At 37.7% G+C, this 18,588-nt stretch overlaps 1 protein-coding gene across 3 annotated transcripts; it reads right to left on the reverse strand.

Annotated features, from left to right (window-relative positions):
- Positions 1 to 4,674: 4,674 nt before the first annotated feature.
- Positions 4,675 to 18,202, reverse strand: LOC139722905 (acylglycerol kinase, mitochondrial-like). Of its 3 annotated transcripts, XM_071634204.1 has the most exons (14): positions 18,086 to 18,202; positions 16,207 to 16,246; positions 15,069 to 15,148; positions 14,318 to 14,393; positions 13,419 to 13,642; positions 12,545 to 12,614; positions 11,255 to 11,337; positions 10,590 to 10,650; positions 9,487 to 9,619; positions 8,832 to 8,935; positions 7,988 to 8,055; positions 6,687 to 6,780; positions 5,961 to 6,082; positions 4,849 to 4,929 (listed from the first exon to the last, which is right to left on the reverse strand). In XM_071634204.1, exons 1-13 carry the CDS (start codon positions 18,193 to 18,195, stop codon positions 5,996 to 5,998), a joined length of 1,230 nt encoding a protein of 409 aa, XP_071490305.1. In that variant the 5' UTR covers positions 18,196 to 18,202; the 3' UTR covers positions 4,849 to 4,929; positions 5,961 to 5,995. The 3 variants fall into 3 exon arrangements, with proteins under 3 accessions (XP_071490290.1, XP_071490305.1, XP_071490298.1); XM_071634189.1 differs by lacking the exon at positions 5,961 to 6,082 and having other exon boundaries at positions 4,675 to 4,929; XM_071634197.1 differs by lacking the exon at positions 4,849 to 4,929 and having other exon boundaries at positions 5,769 to 6,082.
- Between the last annotated feature and the right edge of the window lie 386 nt (positions 18,203 to 18,588).

Consider the following 18,588-nt stretch of genomic DNA (forward strand, 5'->3'; position numbering starts at 1 on the left):
GTCATTTTTTATGACTCTTGACAAAGTATATTACATCATTGAAAGCAATAGCATATCAAAATATATCATTTTATACATATGTGTTCATATTATCTGTAATAATTTTTGTGTAGTGTGTTATCCATTCTACTGTGGATTTGAACATTAGGTAAACAATATATCTATTCATCTATTTATGCCAAATACAAATATTGTGATAAGAAATTTTCTGCTTTTTATATAAGAGAGAAGAATCAATAATATTTTTGAAAATCTGTATTTGAGTGCCTTGTACAGTGGAAAACAAGTCAACTTTGTAATTGTTAAAGGACAGGGTGTAGTGGTTCTATTATCTGTTTTGCTGTAGGTTTTATTTTCCTCAACATGCCTTTAGCTGTAGAGAGACAAGCAAGAAGTAATGAATATTGCTTTGGAGAATCCTCTCAGTATCCTTACATGTTTGTGAATGGACTGGCGCGACCAAATTTATTAGTGCTTAGTGCGTGTTAGTGAATTTATAGTACTCAGGCTGCCAACTTTACATCGCTGTTACCATGGCCTTTCTATTCCAGTTCATCATTGAAGTATCTTTGATTGTTTAGCAATTAACAGTTTATGAAATTATGAAATACATCATATGAATATGAATCTTGGCTGTTATCAGTTTGTGTTCTTCTTTCCAAAGTACTGGTGTTTACAGTTGCAAAATAATATAATAATATTATAAATGTCGATGATTAAAACCTGGTAGTGTTGCCACATTTTGCAACTTCATTGGTATTTTCATGGGCATAAAGCCATGATTACAACCTCACAAATTCTTGGTGTGAAGTTATTTGCCTGTGTGAAGTGACCTTGCACAAACTGAATAATGAACACCTATGCCCGATTTCACCATTGCACAAAAGAGGTTTAGAAATACAGCAGAGATGAAATGGTCAAGAATACACTAGTGATGATTTGTGTGATGACCAATTAATGGTTACGCTTAAATACCTCGCTTTTGTAATGGTCACATACTACTGGCATTTACATCTGGGCATATTATACTGCTGCTTGGCAAATCTTTAAAGGGCATTACTTGGAGATTTGGCACTGTGCAGTCACTGCAAACACGAGCTTGATACCCCTTCTGCAGTAGTTGGATACATAAACAGCTCTTTTTGAGTCTTTTATTTCTAACTTCAACAGTATTTTTGTGCAAAAAGTTGTTGTTGTGGATTCCAGATTGGAAAAATTTGACTCACTCTTCGAGCCTGCTGTTGACAATATTATTGCTTCCCCTTTGCTATATAACATGATGGTGACCAAATCTAAAAAAAATCTTTTGCTCACCTTGGGTAGTGTACTTGCGACTGGAGATATTAAAAGCTATATATAATTATGTTCTTGTATATAAACTCCATCTCATCTCCTAAAACATGTGTTTGCTTGTCATAGGCTGTCGCTACGCTCATCTGTCTTTCTGCAAATCTATCGGCCCCAACATACTTTGTCCTAGGTTGCTTTATGTGTTACTATTGTACAATCAAGATGTATAGCACTGTGCTAAAAATGTTAATTTTCAAAGAGGATTGCGTTGGCGAAATAGAAAAGCATATAATTTCTTTGTTCACCAGTATATGCTATACACCAATAGCTCCGAGCCTTACTGTAATAAAAAGGCATATTTCTAATCTCCAGCTCGATTGAATGGTAGCAAAGTGGATGATAAATAAAGACATTCATACCTCCCTTCTGGTATATGTTACTTTTATTTCCGAGTATTAATAAGCAATATATCATACCCCATCTGCACTTTCTTCATTTGTATTTAAAAAATGTGCTGTGTAAGTTCATTCATTCATATAATTCTTCTTTCCTTTATATTATTAATATGTATGTCCATATCATTTGAACTTCTTTAGCCAAATGATTTAGAAATAAAATACAGTATATATATTCCACTTTAATACCTGCACTTTTTCCTGTGTCCATTTGTCTGCCTGTATGACTAATGAATAGAAATAAACTTCATATATCATAGACGGGGGAAACTCAGTATGAGATCCTTGGGACCAAGATAATTTGTTCTTTGTATCAGATATTCTGACATTTTGTTTGATATCAGTAGTCAATAGACAATACAAAACAAAGGAAATAAATTCACTGGGACTGGAGAAATGAGTTTGTTTTATCACATATTTTGTTACATCATGTCTCTTTATATAGAGTTTCCTCTGATTCATTCATTATACAATTACTGTAATGCACATTACACACTAGAGGGAGTTAGTAAAAATTATCCATGCAACAGTAACTTTTGACTTTTCAGAAGTTATTGAGGGTGGATAATTTTGATAATGGCAAACCAAGTAATATACAGTCTTTATTCTTCAACAACAATGACATTATTTAAATTCTGCAGCAACCAATTTTTCAATACTTCTAAGCCAACCAGATCCAAGCTAACTTAACTGCACACAGACAATCACAAAATCACAAAAATCACATCAATCATAAAATGAACAGGCAATACAACTAAGTGCGAAGAGCAGTTGATATTACTAGTTAATAATACACAGTGATGAAAGCAAATCCTGGTCATTCGCTAAATAAGCCTCATCGCAAGTAGATACAACAATGAAATCTCGCCCTGAAAAGCAAATGAAAGTGCTGATGGGTCATTATACTTCACTAATGATCGGTCATCAGCAAAATTATGTGCTAGGCAAAATACACTGTAAATGCCTTTTCATGTCTACGCTCTCAACCATTCATTTGATAAAGATCTGTGCCATCATTTTATAGCATGAATTATTAAATCTCCTTATAGCATGAATTATTAAATCCTGCTTTCTTCAGGATTTTCTAAACAATGTCTCTCTGTTGATGATCACTCACCATATTAGACCCCCACTTGATGTGGCTATTGAACATATTTGTTGTATGTTTGTTAGGTGTTTTTTTTTCTTGGGGGTGGGGGGGGGGGGTGGGGGTAGTGTACTCATACAAACAGTCACACAAAATGGTAGGAATATTTGTCAAAAATATTTGTCTCATTTTGTCAATACAACATAAACTTGCTTCCTGTCTAGTTTCTACCAAATATCGCAGACTATAACGTCTGACATTTTGCATGAGACTCTTGACTACACATGCTATGCTGTAATGTCTTCACCTATCCATTAAACACAGACACTGCTTTTCATTGTGTGTCTATGGAAAGTAGGTGAGATTTCTTTGAATGACGCAAGTTGCATGATATATACAACTACAAAAGAATATGCTTATGAATATGCACACACAAACATTCATAAATTCATCCAATTTCTCACATCTTGCAGTCACCGTTACATCTCTGACACACACTGTCCACTGAGTAGATGATAAAGAGTAAAGCTAATTACTTTGGCATGTACACATATTTTAATACAAATAATTCTGAAGTATGTACAGCATCAATATTGTAGGTGGCAACAGACAAAAGAAAAGAAGAAATCGCTATTTTCACAGCAGGAATATTGAGTACAGTTCAGGAAAACCTGGGTTGAGTGAATGGATTTATTCTAAAAGCGAATTCCCTTCCGATGAAGAGGTGATCTCTATAAGACTGCCTTGTCCAAACAAAAAGAAGACTGTGGAGCTACATTAACTATTTGTGAGCCAAGTTCACATGATATCCAACCCAGTCTATGACTTGCATGCTCTGCATATTTTGTTCAAATGCACAACCACGCACAAACCAATCAATGATATCGCGATGTGCCAAAGAACGATGAAAGTGTCAGAGCCAAAGATTTTCTGTTGCAGAAAAGCTTGCAAATTTCTCCACAACTTTACAGTACCATATTTCTAGCATGAACAATTCTATGAAAAGCTGCATGGCTTGGAAAAACAGGATGTTTTCCAAAAGCGCTTATGTGTTGTGGTGTCAGAATAATGTCGCACACAGGGGGTTTACACTGTGGCACACAGATTTAATAGCATTGCAAGGAATATCAAACGTAATACAGTTTCCATTGCAACGAACACGGCAATACCAAAATTTCATTACAATGAAGTAACAATTCAGTCCCAAAATTATCTATATATCTTTATATACTTTACTTTTTTGACTACAACGAAATTCAAACATCACGAAAGAAACCATCAGTCCCAAGGACTTTGCTAATAATGAGAGTTGCGTGTATAATAGAAATACAAACATCGATAACTACATAGACGTCAAGGCATTGTTTTTTTGATCATGGATGCATCTGCCAAGTAGTATTTCTTGCACTTCCCCTGACTGCAACGACATCTGACATCTTCTAGTTAAAAAGCGATGCTCTCTACAACACTTTGCATACATTATCACAAAAACAACATTTAATCTTAAATGGAGGACCACAAGAGCAAATGACTTCGGGTTCACCTGAGAAGTAATATATGGCCATTGAATTTTCACAATAAAGCATACTGTTTAACTGGACTGAAAAAAAGAGTGTGGAAACTTCAAAGCACCTAATCTGAACACCTGAGTGGTCATAAACTATCACAGACTGATTATCTTCCAAATACTGATCAACATTTTTTGTGAGAGTCTAGACTTTTCAGATATGTTTCAGCAGACTTTACTTGTCCATTCCAGGCGAGTTATCCATCAGCTTGAAGCTCAGAGTTGGCCCTTTAACATATTGTAAAGGCAACCGCAAGATATTCAATTCCACCAGCTTATCAGGCATTTTGTCTTCTAAGGTCTCATACAACTCCATGTTCTTTCAGCCCTTCAAGCCTACACCACCAATGTGCCTCAAAAAAGTACCTCTTCTTCAGGCAACAGTGGTGCAAGTATCACCTCTTTGGATCCAGCTCCTCGCCGTCCTGAGAACGATTAGTGAAGAAGCGCAGCTTTGAAGGGAGAATCTTAACAGTGATTGGCATGGCCTCAAACCTCTCGTTGTCAATCGTATACCAGGAATCCTTACCCTATTCAGGGAGGGAAGAGAAGAGAACTAGTTTAGGAGACTGAGATTAACAGAATACAAGATTTCTTTACGGCTGAAGAAGCTTCACAATGCAAATCAAAAGAGATTGTGACATATCGATACACGGGTCAGCACAATGTTAAAACAATTTCTGTGATTCCAATGACGAGCAAATCAATGTTAACCCATTCCCTACGGGAACCTGGTGGTCTGTGTATCAAGTCTACCGTGCTTTCAGAATTCAGTAGGGAACGGGTTTACCCTTCTGTCCAAATGACATAACTGGACACTGATACTATAACTGGTTGACTGAAGACATGATAATATCAGCTTGATTCAAATAACAGGCAGAGATTATAAAATTCATGATTTCCAAGACATTTGAAAACTTAAATTTTCCTCCAGTGTGAATTTATAGGTGAAAGAAACAAAAAAGATACAGTAATTGCTTCTCCCCTTTATTCCTAATGAGTACATCTTTATTGTACAGAAATTGTAGCTGTGCGTAACTACTACGTGAGTGAATATTTATCAATAATACTCATTACTGTACACATTCCTGGCTCTCATACCATTTCAGACACATCTTTTCTATTTGTGCTTTTTGTTTTTATATCACAGTCCTCATCAAAAACTTGTCTTCTGTGATCATTACAAGTCCTTTCAGGAATATCCAATTTCGTAACTTTGTAAATGAGGAATTTATGTGAGTATATTGCAAATAAATGATATATTTCTATACATATATCAAAACACAACCCACACATTTCATTTTCAGGGCATACATTTTTTGAACGAGACTTTCTCATGGAAGATTTTCTATTACAGTTGAACCTCTCTTATCCGGCCTCCCTTTATCCCGATCTCTCTATTATACGGATGCAATCTCGCCGTGATTTTTGTTTTAATAATTACGGAAGGAAAGGGGGATTCCCAACTCCTTGAGAACTCCTACACAAACACACATGAATTACATATTACTTCCAACATGATTAACATACATTACATCAAATTTCCTTCCAAATTGCTTACCTTCAGACATTTTAACATCCCCAGACATCCCCAAATCATCGCAAGAACATGGACAGATTATGCGCTTGAGTCCTCTCATATCGCATTGCCACATATAGGTCCATACACAGCCGTCGATATGACTAGATAGACATGCATTGTTTCGAGTCATTGGCTGAGCAACGAATGATAATGAACACTCAAAAATTGTTCACACACAGTACACACACAAAGAGAGAGAGGGAGACCATCTATAAACAATGGCGACCTACAGTCGACTTTGCCGAGCTATGATGATCGAATTTTGAAGCGTAGTTTCGTCGACTCGTACTGTTTATTTTCTAGATCTACTTGATACATTTCTTAATAATTATTTAGGTAAATCATCCCAAGAATTTATAAAAAAAAGATGATTTAATTCTTGCAAACACGAACCTCTATTTTGGGGTCTGTTACTGAGTGTAACAAAGAAAAGGTTGCAGTATACATATTACTACATGTGGTACTACAATGGGCTACATCACTACATGTGTATGTATATGTACATGTATAAAGCACTGAGTCTCCCGTATCTGGCCAAATCCCTTATCCGGATGAGCCCCGGTCCCGACTTGTCCGGATACGGGAGGTTCAACTGTACATGGAAACATTTAACTCTTTTCCAAGGAATGAGTTCAAAAAAGAGAATTAAAATTTCTATCTTTTACATAGACGAAATAACAGGAGACAGAACGAAAAGCATCAAACCTCTTCAATCTTGGGTGTAAGACGAACCTCTCCGACTGGAATATCCATTGCCTTGTAGTCATCAGTATGACCTTTCCCTGCCAGTCTTGCCCACCTACAAATATAAGAGCAAAAACTAAATGTTGATGGCCCTTTATATGTTCACAATGCAAAACCATTATTTCATTTTATTCTTAATGCTGATAAACTCCTGAAAAAGAAAATGTACCCCTCTCGTAGCAAGATCAGGGATACTAACCCCTGCATATCTAAAAACGTAACGATGCATAGTGAAAACAAAACCAAAACAAAACATATTCCAAAGGCTACGATCATAACTTGGCTCAAATATGGGAAAATTGCACATACCATTTACACTGAATAGAAAAAACTTACGGAAAAAAGCCCGAACATATTCTTTGTTTGAAAAAACAAAACAAAACTAAAAACAAAATAAAACAAAATCATATTCTCTTATTTTTTGTGAAGAAAGAGCATACTAAATATCATTAAAAATACCCAGTAGTACTTGCAGCTCTGCAAATGGGGTGGAAATAAATCATATCTTCTTGTAAATTAATGACCAGTAAAATAGTGATACACATAGCAATACATATTATATGTCAGTACTTTGACACAAATGGCAAAAATATAAGGGGGGATGATTTGATGAAGCACTTGGCTAGATTAAAATTTAGCAAACATTCATGCAGAGAGCTTTAAAGCAACAAACAGCAATGAACATGATACTTTCATTGCAACTGATCGATGCAGGGCAATTTGTCAATCAGTGGCAATGAAAGCATCTCGACGCAAGAATTTCACGGATTTGAATAATTATGCAGTACCCGCTGCATGCTATAAGGATTAGAACCAACACTCGCTGTCGGGCGAAAGCTCGGTGGTCTAGTGGAGATGACGCTTGTTCGATGATCAGGAGGTCGTGAGTTCGAATCCCGCTCGAGTATATACGCCCATGATTTTTTATCATGGCTACTACTAAAACAATGATCAATTCAGTGCTTATATACGTCGATGCAGGGTAATTTGTCAATCAGTTGCAATACTCATGTTTCTTTCTGCACCCAAATTGATTTGTATAATGACCTGTAATACCTTTTCATCTCAAGCTGATTATGAATTACTCATCATGTTTCTGAGTTCTGCCATCATGAATTAATTCTAGAACAGGATCATTATCCCTCTTATAATTCTTAAATCAAGAAAATATTAAACATGAAATAGTTACAAACTTAAAAGGCTCTCAAGTTGAAATTGACTATTGCACTCATGACATGAGCAAATAATTCTATCACACACACCCTTCCTTGATGAAATCTGTCCTAGATAGCTCTGATGGCCCAGTTTGTAGTTGGAGGGCAGGAGGCCCCTGTAGGAAGGGAATAAAGAGAAGCAAAATACAAATATGGCTGATAAGGTAAGGCGCTTTTCACAACAACACATTAACACCAAGACTGGTTAATATCCTCATGACAGCTATCATGCTTGACTTCAAGGTAGCCTGCGTTAACCTGTTGAGGACAGTTTGATTTTGCTACAACACACATTTCCAATAGACACCTGCCTGAGTATACTTGGGACTCGTTCTCAACAGGTTAATCTGACCACATGAGCCTTTTTTCTCGGCACGACAGTCTACTTATAGTTTGGTTCTAACTCTTTAAAGAAACAATGTATCATGCTGATCAATATAACGCAACAAAATCCATGCATAACAGTTAAATACCAATGATACATTTCCTTGCCAATTGTGAGAAATACAAATTTGGCAACATAGAATATCATAATATACAATGTATCCCTGGGACATTTTCGTCAGTGTTACTGTAACCAGTCCCAATGCTCTAATTTGTTTGATGATTTGCTAAGTCTTTTGAAGTCATTCAAACGCGATGGGGCATCCAACACTGTAAGACAGACAATAAATGGCGAGAAGTTCTTCATTCAGTGTCCATGACAAATCCCCATATAGTGATTGTTCGGTGTAATACAACAGTGAGGGCAGCATAAAAAGAGTTCTAAGACAAAACCTTCATCCACATATTACATCAAGTAGGACCAAAAAAGGATGTTTTGGAGATAGCACACATCACATATCATAAAATGATTATTTAAAAGTTGTGTCAAAGAACATGCTTCTCTTACCTCTCTTGGGGTTCCACTGAGGTCAGTCAGGATAGAGCACTCCACAGCTGAGATGTCCAGTTCTTCCATTATTTTTTCCTCTGAGGGGTCAATGACCTCTGGCTCTGTATGTGCATATAGCAAATATGAAATGGAGAAGGTAGTGATGACAGATAATTAAAGGTAAAACAAGGCAAACAAAGCACAGGAAGATCTGTGGCTGAAACACTGGTGGGAATTGCAGTGACCTAAAAGACATTCACAACTTTGGAAGCTGCCTGGATCCATTAAAGGCAAAGTTTGAGGACACACTCATCAAATTCATCGGGAAGATGGAACCTGCTTTAGAGGGACCTGGGCACTGTTTTATGAAATTTGTCAGTCCTGACAAGTTGTCATTCTCTGACAATTACCATCTAGTAATAGTCAGTGACCAGAGCTTCTCAAAACTATCAAAACTAAGGATTTTAATGAAACAGTCAGAGACTGACAACTTGTCACGGCTGACAACTCTCATGAAACAGTGCCCAAGGCTGTACATCTTGTGCTTATCATGCCTAAATGCATTGTGGCATTGTGCACATTCACTGCAGTGGCTTCTTTTAGTTTCCTTTAATCTTTTGTTTGTGCAAAGGACATCTCTACTGAGAACAAACACTAAACTTGGTTCCTTTACCTGGTTCTTTTTTTCTGGGCCAGAGTCGATTCATAAGTCTTGTCCACCAGCCCTGTGAAGCCTGGCTTGGTGGTTCGGGGATCTCCTTCGGATGGCCATATGAGATATGACCTCTCACTACTGCTGGGGATTCCTGAATACCACAAAGGTGTGCAGAAATGAGGACATTTAATCACCGACTACTTTGATTTACTTTTTATCAAAGAGGAAACCCAGTACAAATATAATTTAGTCTGATAAAAAAGAGTAAAATCTTACAAGTTCAAAGGTAAAACTTTGAGTGAAATTGGATGAAAAATAAGGAAGTTATGACATTTGAAGCTTTGCTAATTTCTGCAAAACAGTTCTTATACAGTGGATATGAATATGCAAATGAGCGAGCTAAGCATGTCATACCCTCACTATTTTCCATTGATCGTGTTAAAAAAAAAATGACAAAACTTATATTTGGACTGGATTTCCCCTTTAAGGTTACTTGTGGTGGACCACTAATGATGCTAGTCTGTAACAAGATGTCATAAAGGCCATCTGAAAATTAAAGAACACTCCTAAAAATATACAATGTATTTCCCTTAAAAGGAATAAGATTATAAAATTTGATTCCAGGAAATGCATAATGTATAATAGCAATCAAACAAATTGCAACTTCTAGTACATAAAATAATCATGGCATTTTGTATTGTTACCCAGCTGATACTGAGTTTAAGACAGATGCAGGTAATGGCAACTAACTTTTCCTAAACCCCACGTTTAACCGACTCTGATGAAATTTCGACTCATCAACCTAAATAAAATGGAAATATATTGGATTGGACTGATTCTTCTTGACTGTCTTAACCCTTAACATGTAAATCGGGGGGGGGGGGGGGGGGGGGGGGGGGGCTGATTCCGCAGTACAATGGACATTGCAAACCTGGTCTCAAAAGTTGCGTAAGACTTGAAAGAAAAAAGTCGAGAAGCCTCGCAGCGAGGTCTTCTCACGGTGCAGAATTATTGCGCGAAACACCTATGGGGCAGGTTCCCCCTCCCCCCCCCCCCCCCCCCCCACATATTCATTATGTCTGTGATTGCAAACACTCGAAACAAAGTCTCAGAATACTGACCTGTGTCAAGCCAGCCCAAATGAAGCTGAATCGGTGCTTCAAAGGACCAAAGTACCAGAATCTATGATAGTATTGGAGAAAATGACACAAATTGTCACACTGTAAGGGCCGCTGATAATCACATTTACTGAAACAAGCTCAACTGTTGCAAAATTTACGATAGAAATAATTTGATCTGTGAAAGTACTATAGTCCACAGTTGGTAATGAATAATCTTCTTCCCAGGTTTCTTGTTCCCTTGAATGCTTTCTTTCTGTTTTTCCTCCTCTACAAGGACTTCAGCTTGCTCTGGAGTGTACCCCTATCGCTCGCTCCTGAGACCAGCTTGTTAGCTACTTGTTTGTTGTTACCTGCAATGACTGCCAAATCTACATGTTTCAAATAAATTGTAATAATCATAGTATAGCTTATCAATCACAATGGAAATGATACCTGTACTACATGACATAGGATGACAGAGTGTTTTTTTTTTTTGCTTTCTTTTGTTGTTGTTGTTGGTGTTCTGTGTATTGTTAATCTCTTTATCTTGTTTTGTTGTACTGGAATATATACATGTATAATAGAATAGAATAGAATAAATAGGATAGAACAAAATATAATCTAATAAATATGTAACTTTTATAACCATTTTTTTTTCGGTGACACTGGAATTGATGTCGACTTACTTGGTTGCCTTCTCCTTAGCATCTTGAAGTGGTCCCCAGTGGATGCTGGACATGGCGTAAGATTTCCTTCCATGTTCCTCATCCTGATTGACAACCATGTAGCCAGACAGAAAAGATTTGAAAGAACATATTGCAGAAAATGTTACCACAACCTTTGTTCATGCTCTGACCGATGACTTTATGCCCACTTAAACTGGACAAATTTTTTTAAATTTCATTGACTGCATAGCTTAAAGACAACTGCTAATGATGGAATCACAAATATTTACATTATATTAACCCATATCAGGCCAACGCACCTGTGTACACAAACACCCAAGTGGCCCAGCACCATTTGCGCACACACGTCGACAAACAGACAACTCTCCACACAATTGCTCTTCATTAGCAAGCAATGAAAAAAACATAGACAACTTATATATCATTTGAAAGAGGAAAACAATCTCTTTAATATGGTATATAACATGCTGCCATTCAATGCTAGTACAGTCGTGTAGTACTCAGCAGAAATGAATGACGTCATTAATATGTCATTTTATTCACTACGGGATATTCCGCATGTGGCCCCTGCGCCGTTCGGACGAACTACGGAATATCCCGTAGATGGCCCGATATGGGTAAAAAAAATATATATATATTTTGTAATATTCTGTGACAGTTCTTTTATCAGTGGTCTTTCACTTTTCATGAAATGGGGCACTGGGGGTGTTTCACAAAGAAGCTAAGTCCATCTTAAAATTTAAGATCCACCTCAAATCATGGTATGCCACTGGTTTCCCTCTCCAGTTTTATCAGCCTTTCAGATAAGCATCCACTTCAAAATGTTGATATTTACAGAAAATTCCTTTGTGACTTGTCTTCTTTTGTATAGATCCTATATAACAACAACTGCATGAAAAAAAATCTCCAAACTTATCATTGTTCATTAGGACATTAGGAGAACATTAAAGACACACACAGCACACCATAATCTAAAGTAGATCTGAACTTTTAAGATCGACTAATATTCTTTGTGAAACACCCAAGCTGTCTCCATGCGTCCAAAAGCCCACTGTGTTCACTAGCACCATCTCTGACAGCTCCCACTATAATCCCTCTCCTTTCATTTTCTCTCCATCCCTATCTATACCAATCTATTTATCTATCTATCTATCTATCTATCTGTTTATCAACCTCTCATATTGTTTGCCTATATTCTGTTTACCTATCAATCTATCTGCCTATCTGTTTATCTATCTATCTATCTCTTTATCTATCTACCTATCTTTCTACTTCTTCTCTCACTGTTACCTGTATAGACATGACATCCACCTGTCTTGTCAATCCTTTGATGATGGCCATGGCTGCATTGCACATCCACCTAAAGTCATCAAACAAAAATATTGATCACCACATGTGCTTGTATTTCCAACACTCATGACTAGCTTATGACTCCTTACAGACGTAGAGATTCAGTTACTGTATAAGCTGTTCATTTTTGCTCTATTTTCATAAATGAGAAGGTGACAGACATTTTAGCGAGATGTTGTTTTTGCTTATAGACACCATGGCACTATCACACAAATTTTTGCTTGTTAAATTCACAGTCGACTGTGCTCAGCGAAATTCACAAAAAAGTACCATATTAAACAGGTGACTCCTGTTACAACAAATTCTCAGGACTGGCATTTTTCTTTCGTTATATTGAAATTTTGTTATAACCAAATATGGGAATATGTATGGAAGTATATAAAAATATATATATCGTCGCTGGGGTGACATGGCCTCGTATCTACAAAATGTCAAATGTTCAGGAGAGCATAAAAACATGGCAGCCAAAGCACTGAATCAACTGGGATAGCCTTTCCTTTGACATGCCGTGTTAACTTCATTTTTGGGGTAAGACAGCTAGGATTTGGACAGGACATCACTTAACTGAATATCTGACCATTAATCCATAAAAGTAATTTTCACCAAAATTTAAGATACCAGGTCTTGTCACCCCAGTGACGAATCATACATATAAACTATGTAATTGGTGGACCTAAATGTTCAGTTGATTGTAACGAGAATTTCGTCATAACCATGTTCATTATAACAGGGGTGCACTGTAGCGCCTTTTACACAAGGGGAGAGATCACCCCAAGCAGACTGACCCCCAGTCTGTGGGCACATGAAAACAAACCTGACGTCAGCTTCTGCATCAGCATAAAGGCTCCTGGCCAGGGAGTTGGTCACTCCCACAGGGATGACGCCCAGCGTCCACTTGGAGCTGATCGCCTGTTCATCGTCTCTCCTAAGGAGTCCGGTCACGACCTCGGCCACTGTGCCGTCTCCCCCGGCAATGACGATGATATCAGTGGCGTCCAGAGAGCCTGCCAGGTCCTTAGCCTCCCCCTCTGTAGTTGTCTGCAAGAGACAGAAGACAGATTTCTGCATAATACTGTATATGCCATATACATTGTATTTAGTGCGTCTATTTTTTTTTTTTGCGAATCAGGACTTCTCGAACTTTCTGCGAGTGATTAAATTTGCATTTGTCGAGTACAGTCATGAATGGAGAACTGTATGCGTGTATGTCACATTCATGTCGGGATCAGAGTTAATCTTTTTGTGTGTTTTTAAATTCACAAATAGCACAAAATTTGCGAGAATAAAAACCTCACAAAATATTCAGCATATATACAGTATAGTATGACAACCAGGACAACCCTGTGGATTTCAGATTCCTATATTCAAAGACTAACTTCGTACAGAGGAATGAAAGCCAAATATAACTGTGGATCAAGTGAATGCAGCAATATTAGTAGAATACGTCAGAGAAGTTTTATGAAAATCGGACAATCCACCAAGCCATTTGAGTGCAAAGGAAGACATGCTACTGACTGAGCCATATGTCAATGTGGACAGACTACAACTCCTTTTATTATTTCTGGCTACAGTCCTTCAGCAAGTCATGGAAAGATCCCCTGATAAGGAGGCAGGTATTTGTCAAAGATGTCTGACTTTCTTGCATTCCTATGAGAAAATAAATATTTGTTTTTTAATTATCTTACAACTTGCAAAGTTCTAATCACACATTACCTGAATGATTTCAACATCAAGACCAGCCAGGTGGAGGAGTGGGGCTGCATTTTTTTCAAAGAGCTTCTTTCCTTTCCTGAAATCAAATCACAATTTCCAGATCATCAGCATGAATAACATTATCTCTCTATCAAATGGGGTCTGCACTTCTCCTTTGCTATAGAATGGACGTCTTTCCGTTGTTATTCCTGCTGACTACTCTTTCAATTACATATTTTCCTTGGGTTATTTTTTTTCTCACTTTCTTTTCAGATTTTTAATCTATTTCGCAAGTCAGTGGGACCAGTATTTAACTCTTCATATAATGCATGCAGAGGAAGATCATTTTTTGTTCAGAGTAGAGGGTACATTAGTCATAGGTCCAGTGACTTTTGAATGCAGAATCTGAAAAAAAAACCCTAAACAAACAAATATTTACTTCACAAATTACAAAAGCCTTATTGAGTACACTTAGACTGCATTAAACAAATGCAGTGGATTTGTCATATTAAGTGCATTTAGATTTTGGAAACCATCACCCAGAATTGATGTGTTTGAGTTAGAGTTTATAACCCAAACAAAAAACAGAAATCAAGAAAACCAAGGAACCAGAATTTCCTGCAATACATATATGGTGAAAAAATTGCTCCATGGTCTGGAACCAAACCTATCAAAAATATGACACCCCCAATCTTTGTAAGGACAGGTCAAAGACTCTGTCACAATGAAAGTTGAAAACAGATCAGTTAATGGAATTCAAATTTGTACTCACCCCTTCTTGGCTGCTGGATTCACAAAAACTGTGGCCTTTATAGGCTTGGCAATGTTACTGCTAAGCTGTCTTCCATAAAGCTGAAATGATTGTTTGAAAATAAAACCAGAAGAGACACATCACTATTCATAGTCACAAGCAGCACCAATATAAAATGTTAAACATAGCCTAAAACAACCCTTGGAAAATATACATACATTGTAAGCATCCCTTTACAATCTGTGTGGATCTTTTCCTTATGTTTCATGCGATACTGGAGAAATACTTTGACAAATATTTCTGTAAATTGACGGATCGCTCCCCGTTGAAAGTCACTTCATTTTCAAATCTTAAGAAAACAGGTTACCTAAATTTACCAATTTCATAGGTCTGCCATGGAAATTATGAATCAAATTGGATGAAATACATTGTATGAAGATTTGCAGCATTACAAACCCCTCATGAATTACATTAACAAATATGAGAGACTATCAACCCATGCCTGCTGATACAGGTGATATCTCTTCGCTCACGCAAATGCTGTATGCAGGCTTGTGAAAGTTTCACGCATGCAAAAATATCGGGTTCTACACCAGCCTCCAGCACCAAGAGCTTATAAACTTTATCGCTCAACAGGCAGACATAGGATTTGTATTAATTGCTATATTCTCATATTTGCCATTGAGATGCCTATAAGAAAACATACCTAAGCACAAATGCTGTCCTGAGGTGAATCCATCATACTAGCAATCACAATATTAACTTTTTGCAAAAAATATGAACACCTCTTCTGTACTAGATTCCATCCATTATTCCACGGTCAAGCTGGCATAATTGTATTCTGCAATGTTGAGATTCAGTTCTTTGGCTTATGCCCTTTCAATTTTTTTTTTTTCAGGTAGTGGTAACAAAAATAAAGGGCACATGATTACATGAATAGAAATCCCCCAAACACCACCTTCCTACTCCATAAGTTAATGAAGGCATCAAAGTATATAATGTCAAGCGAAAATGTCTGGATTGTACATATACACATTCCAAGTTTGATTTAACATTATATAAATGAATCTGAAAGTTATTATATTGCTACAGAGCTATTACTATGCTCATAAATAGTAAGCATTAGATCAATAGTAAGCATTATAGATGAAGTAAATACCTGTGCTTCTTTGCAGTATTCCTCTCTAAGTAGATCTGCCCTGAAAGAAAGTAAAAAGCAGACAAACAAACAAGTTAATTGAATAAGAAAAATAGCAAAAATGCTCTTCCATCTAATTGGTATCAAGAAAGAATGAAAATATAAAAATTATTTAGATATGCCCCCCAAAACCTTCCAAACCAAGATTCTTGTTGTGACCTCATCTGTCAATCATTGCTAAAGTACTAATATGTTTGACAAAGACATTGGAATGCACCCTCCTAAGACTGAGCATAACTTGTATGTTCCTTCGCCATGTCTTTTGTTAGTCACATTAATATCACATAAACATGCAAGTTATGCTGAGTAAAGGGGAAGGTGCATTCTGTTGTCTTTTGTTAAATGTATCAGTACTTTAGCAATGATTGACAGATGAGGTCACAACAAGAATCTTGGTTTGGAAGGCTTTTTGCGGGCGTATCCAAGTGATCCGAAGAAACATAGAAGAAAAATTATTTACAAATATATTGATTGTTTCTAGATGTTCGTTTTGCCACAAAAGTGAAGTCCAGGGCATCATGAATCAACACAAATCAACACAAATCAACATGCATACATGTATTTTATAAAACCTTTAAAGATACCACAAAAGAACTTGCTGTGATTGCTATGAGATTGCTACATTCAGATCAATCGCTGCACTCGCTCAAGTGCTGTGAATATGTTTCGTTTATTGAATTATGCCATTCCGCGCCATCTGCTAGCTGCTTCGATCTGTGCATTGCAGGTCAGTCCGGGAAACCCGCTCATGAGGACCGCTCCCGCGTACGAGGACTGCCCCGCCTCATGAGGACCGCCCCCACACGTGTTTTAATGGGCGCTCTGCATCAGTTGATTAAAACTCGATTTTTGAAAAAAAAAACAGATAGGATTTTTTCTTCTTTTCATCATGGATAGTGGACATGTGTGTGTAACAAAAAATCACCGTGCAAAGTTGCGACAATTTATACGTCAGATGTGAGATGAATAGAAGTGAATAGGGGGGCCTCATGAGGCGTTCCCCCTGGGCCTCATGAGGCATGGGGGCGGTCCTCATAAGGCGGGGGGGGGGGGGGGGGGGCGGTCCTCATGAGGTGGGAGCGGTCCTCATGAGCGGGTTTCCCGGACTGAGGTGTAGTTAGCACAAAGCGAACTAGCTGCACTGCAATCAACATATTCTGACATGTGTAAAAGTTTCAAAATGGCAAATATTTCATTTCCATTGTACTGGACTCGGGTCTCGCTAAGATGCAAGAGATTATTGGAGATTATTTTACGAGGTGGCACATAAGTACGCCATTGCCTCACTGCGATCAGCAGCCCCAAACGCGTAGCGTAATGGGGCTGTGGACTGCAGCATTCAGGATCATGACATGGGTAGTATCGTGGATAAATATCAACTTAAAATCGAACAATTTCTTCAATTTGAAGACTTACAGGTGAAGTTGAAGTGTTGACAACAGGTAGTGTGCAACGTTTGGTTCTGCCAATAGTCCCTTTCTGTTCGAATTGATGACTTAATGTGACTTGGTCGAGAGGAACCTGGGAGAGCTACACTGAATTGACGGCCAGCTCATGCGCAGACATCATACGCGCACAAATTTCAAATCCATTGACCGGATAAGATGTTTGTGTATGCAGTTTACATAAAGTTGAAGATGAAGTGATTAGCTCTTTGCATGTTCAGCATGCATGTTCTGATCAGATTTGCCCAATGGTCAAATCTCAGAACACTCATTCACTATGAACGCATGGGACTACGAGAGCAACAAGCAACACTCCCACTGGGCAGAGTATAGCAACAACGCAAATGTCTTACTCTAAAGCTTTAATTATTCAAACATAGAGATATATCACTCACTTATATCTGTCAAGCAAGAAATTACCACCCCAAATGGCTGCTCCTGTGAAAAATACTGATTTCTTCCAATGGTTTCGCAAGGTGCGTGCCACTCTCATGAGGGCTGCCATTTTGTGAGATCAGTTCAGTTCAGTTCTTCTCACCTGAGAGGGCGCCCATTCAATTTATGGATGATGAATAATCAAATGGACGTCAGCAAGACTCGTCGACTTGGACCGTGACTTGGACCGACATTATACAATGCGGCCTTTTTGGAAGCGCTAGACTTAAAGCGTGGAGGGGGGCTCGCTGCAGCCTTGTGAATAAATTTCACCACCCTTTTTTCTCTCTCTCCAAAACAAGGGAAGGGGGGGGGGGGGTCAAAGTTGACCCAACCCCTAATGTCCGTCCATCTTCCTATTTGAAACAAACAAACAGACAAACAAAAACAAACAAAGCAAAAACAAAACAAAACAATCCGCGGCCACAGCCTGCAATAGGCTATAGGCCTATTGTATACTATA

Source organism: Diadema antillarum, unplaced genomic scaffold, assembly GCF_040938485.1.
Source record: "Diadema antillarum isolate AM-2024a unplaced genomic scaffold, OU_Dant_1.0 scf00000014, whole genome shotgun sequence".
Lineage (NCBI taxonomy): Eukaryota > Metazoa > Echinodermata > Echinoidea > Diadematoida > Diadematidae > Diadema > Diadema antillarum.

Excerpts from the sequence above, each read along its gene's own strand:
- LOC139722905 (XM_071634189.1), bottom strand. The coding sequence starts at position 18,195 with ATGGCAGCCCTCATGAGAGTGGCACGCACCTTGCGAAACCATTGGAAG. Across the intron at positions 8,936-9,486 it reads GCCCAGAAAAAAAGAACCAG|AGCCAGAGGTCATTGACCCC; the intron begins GTAAAGGAACCA and ends ATGCACATACAG. Across the intron at positions 6,781-7,987 it reads ACAGATTTCATCAAGGAAGG|GTGGGCAAGACTGGCAGGGA; the intron begins GTGTGTGTGATA and ends TTATATTTGTAG.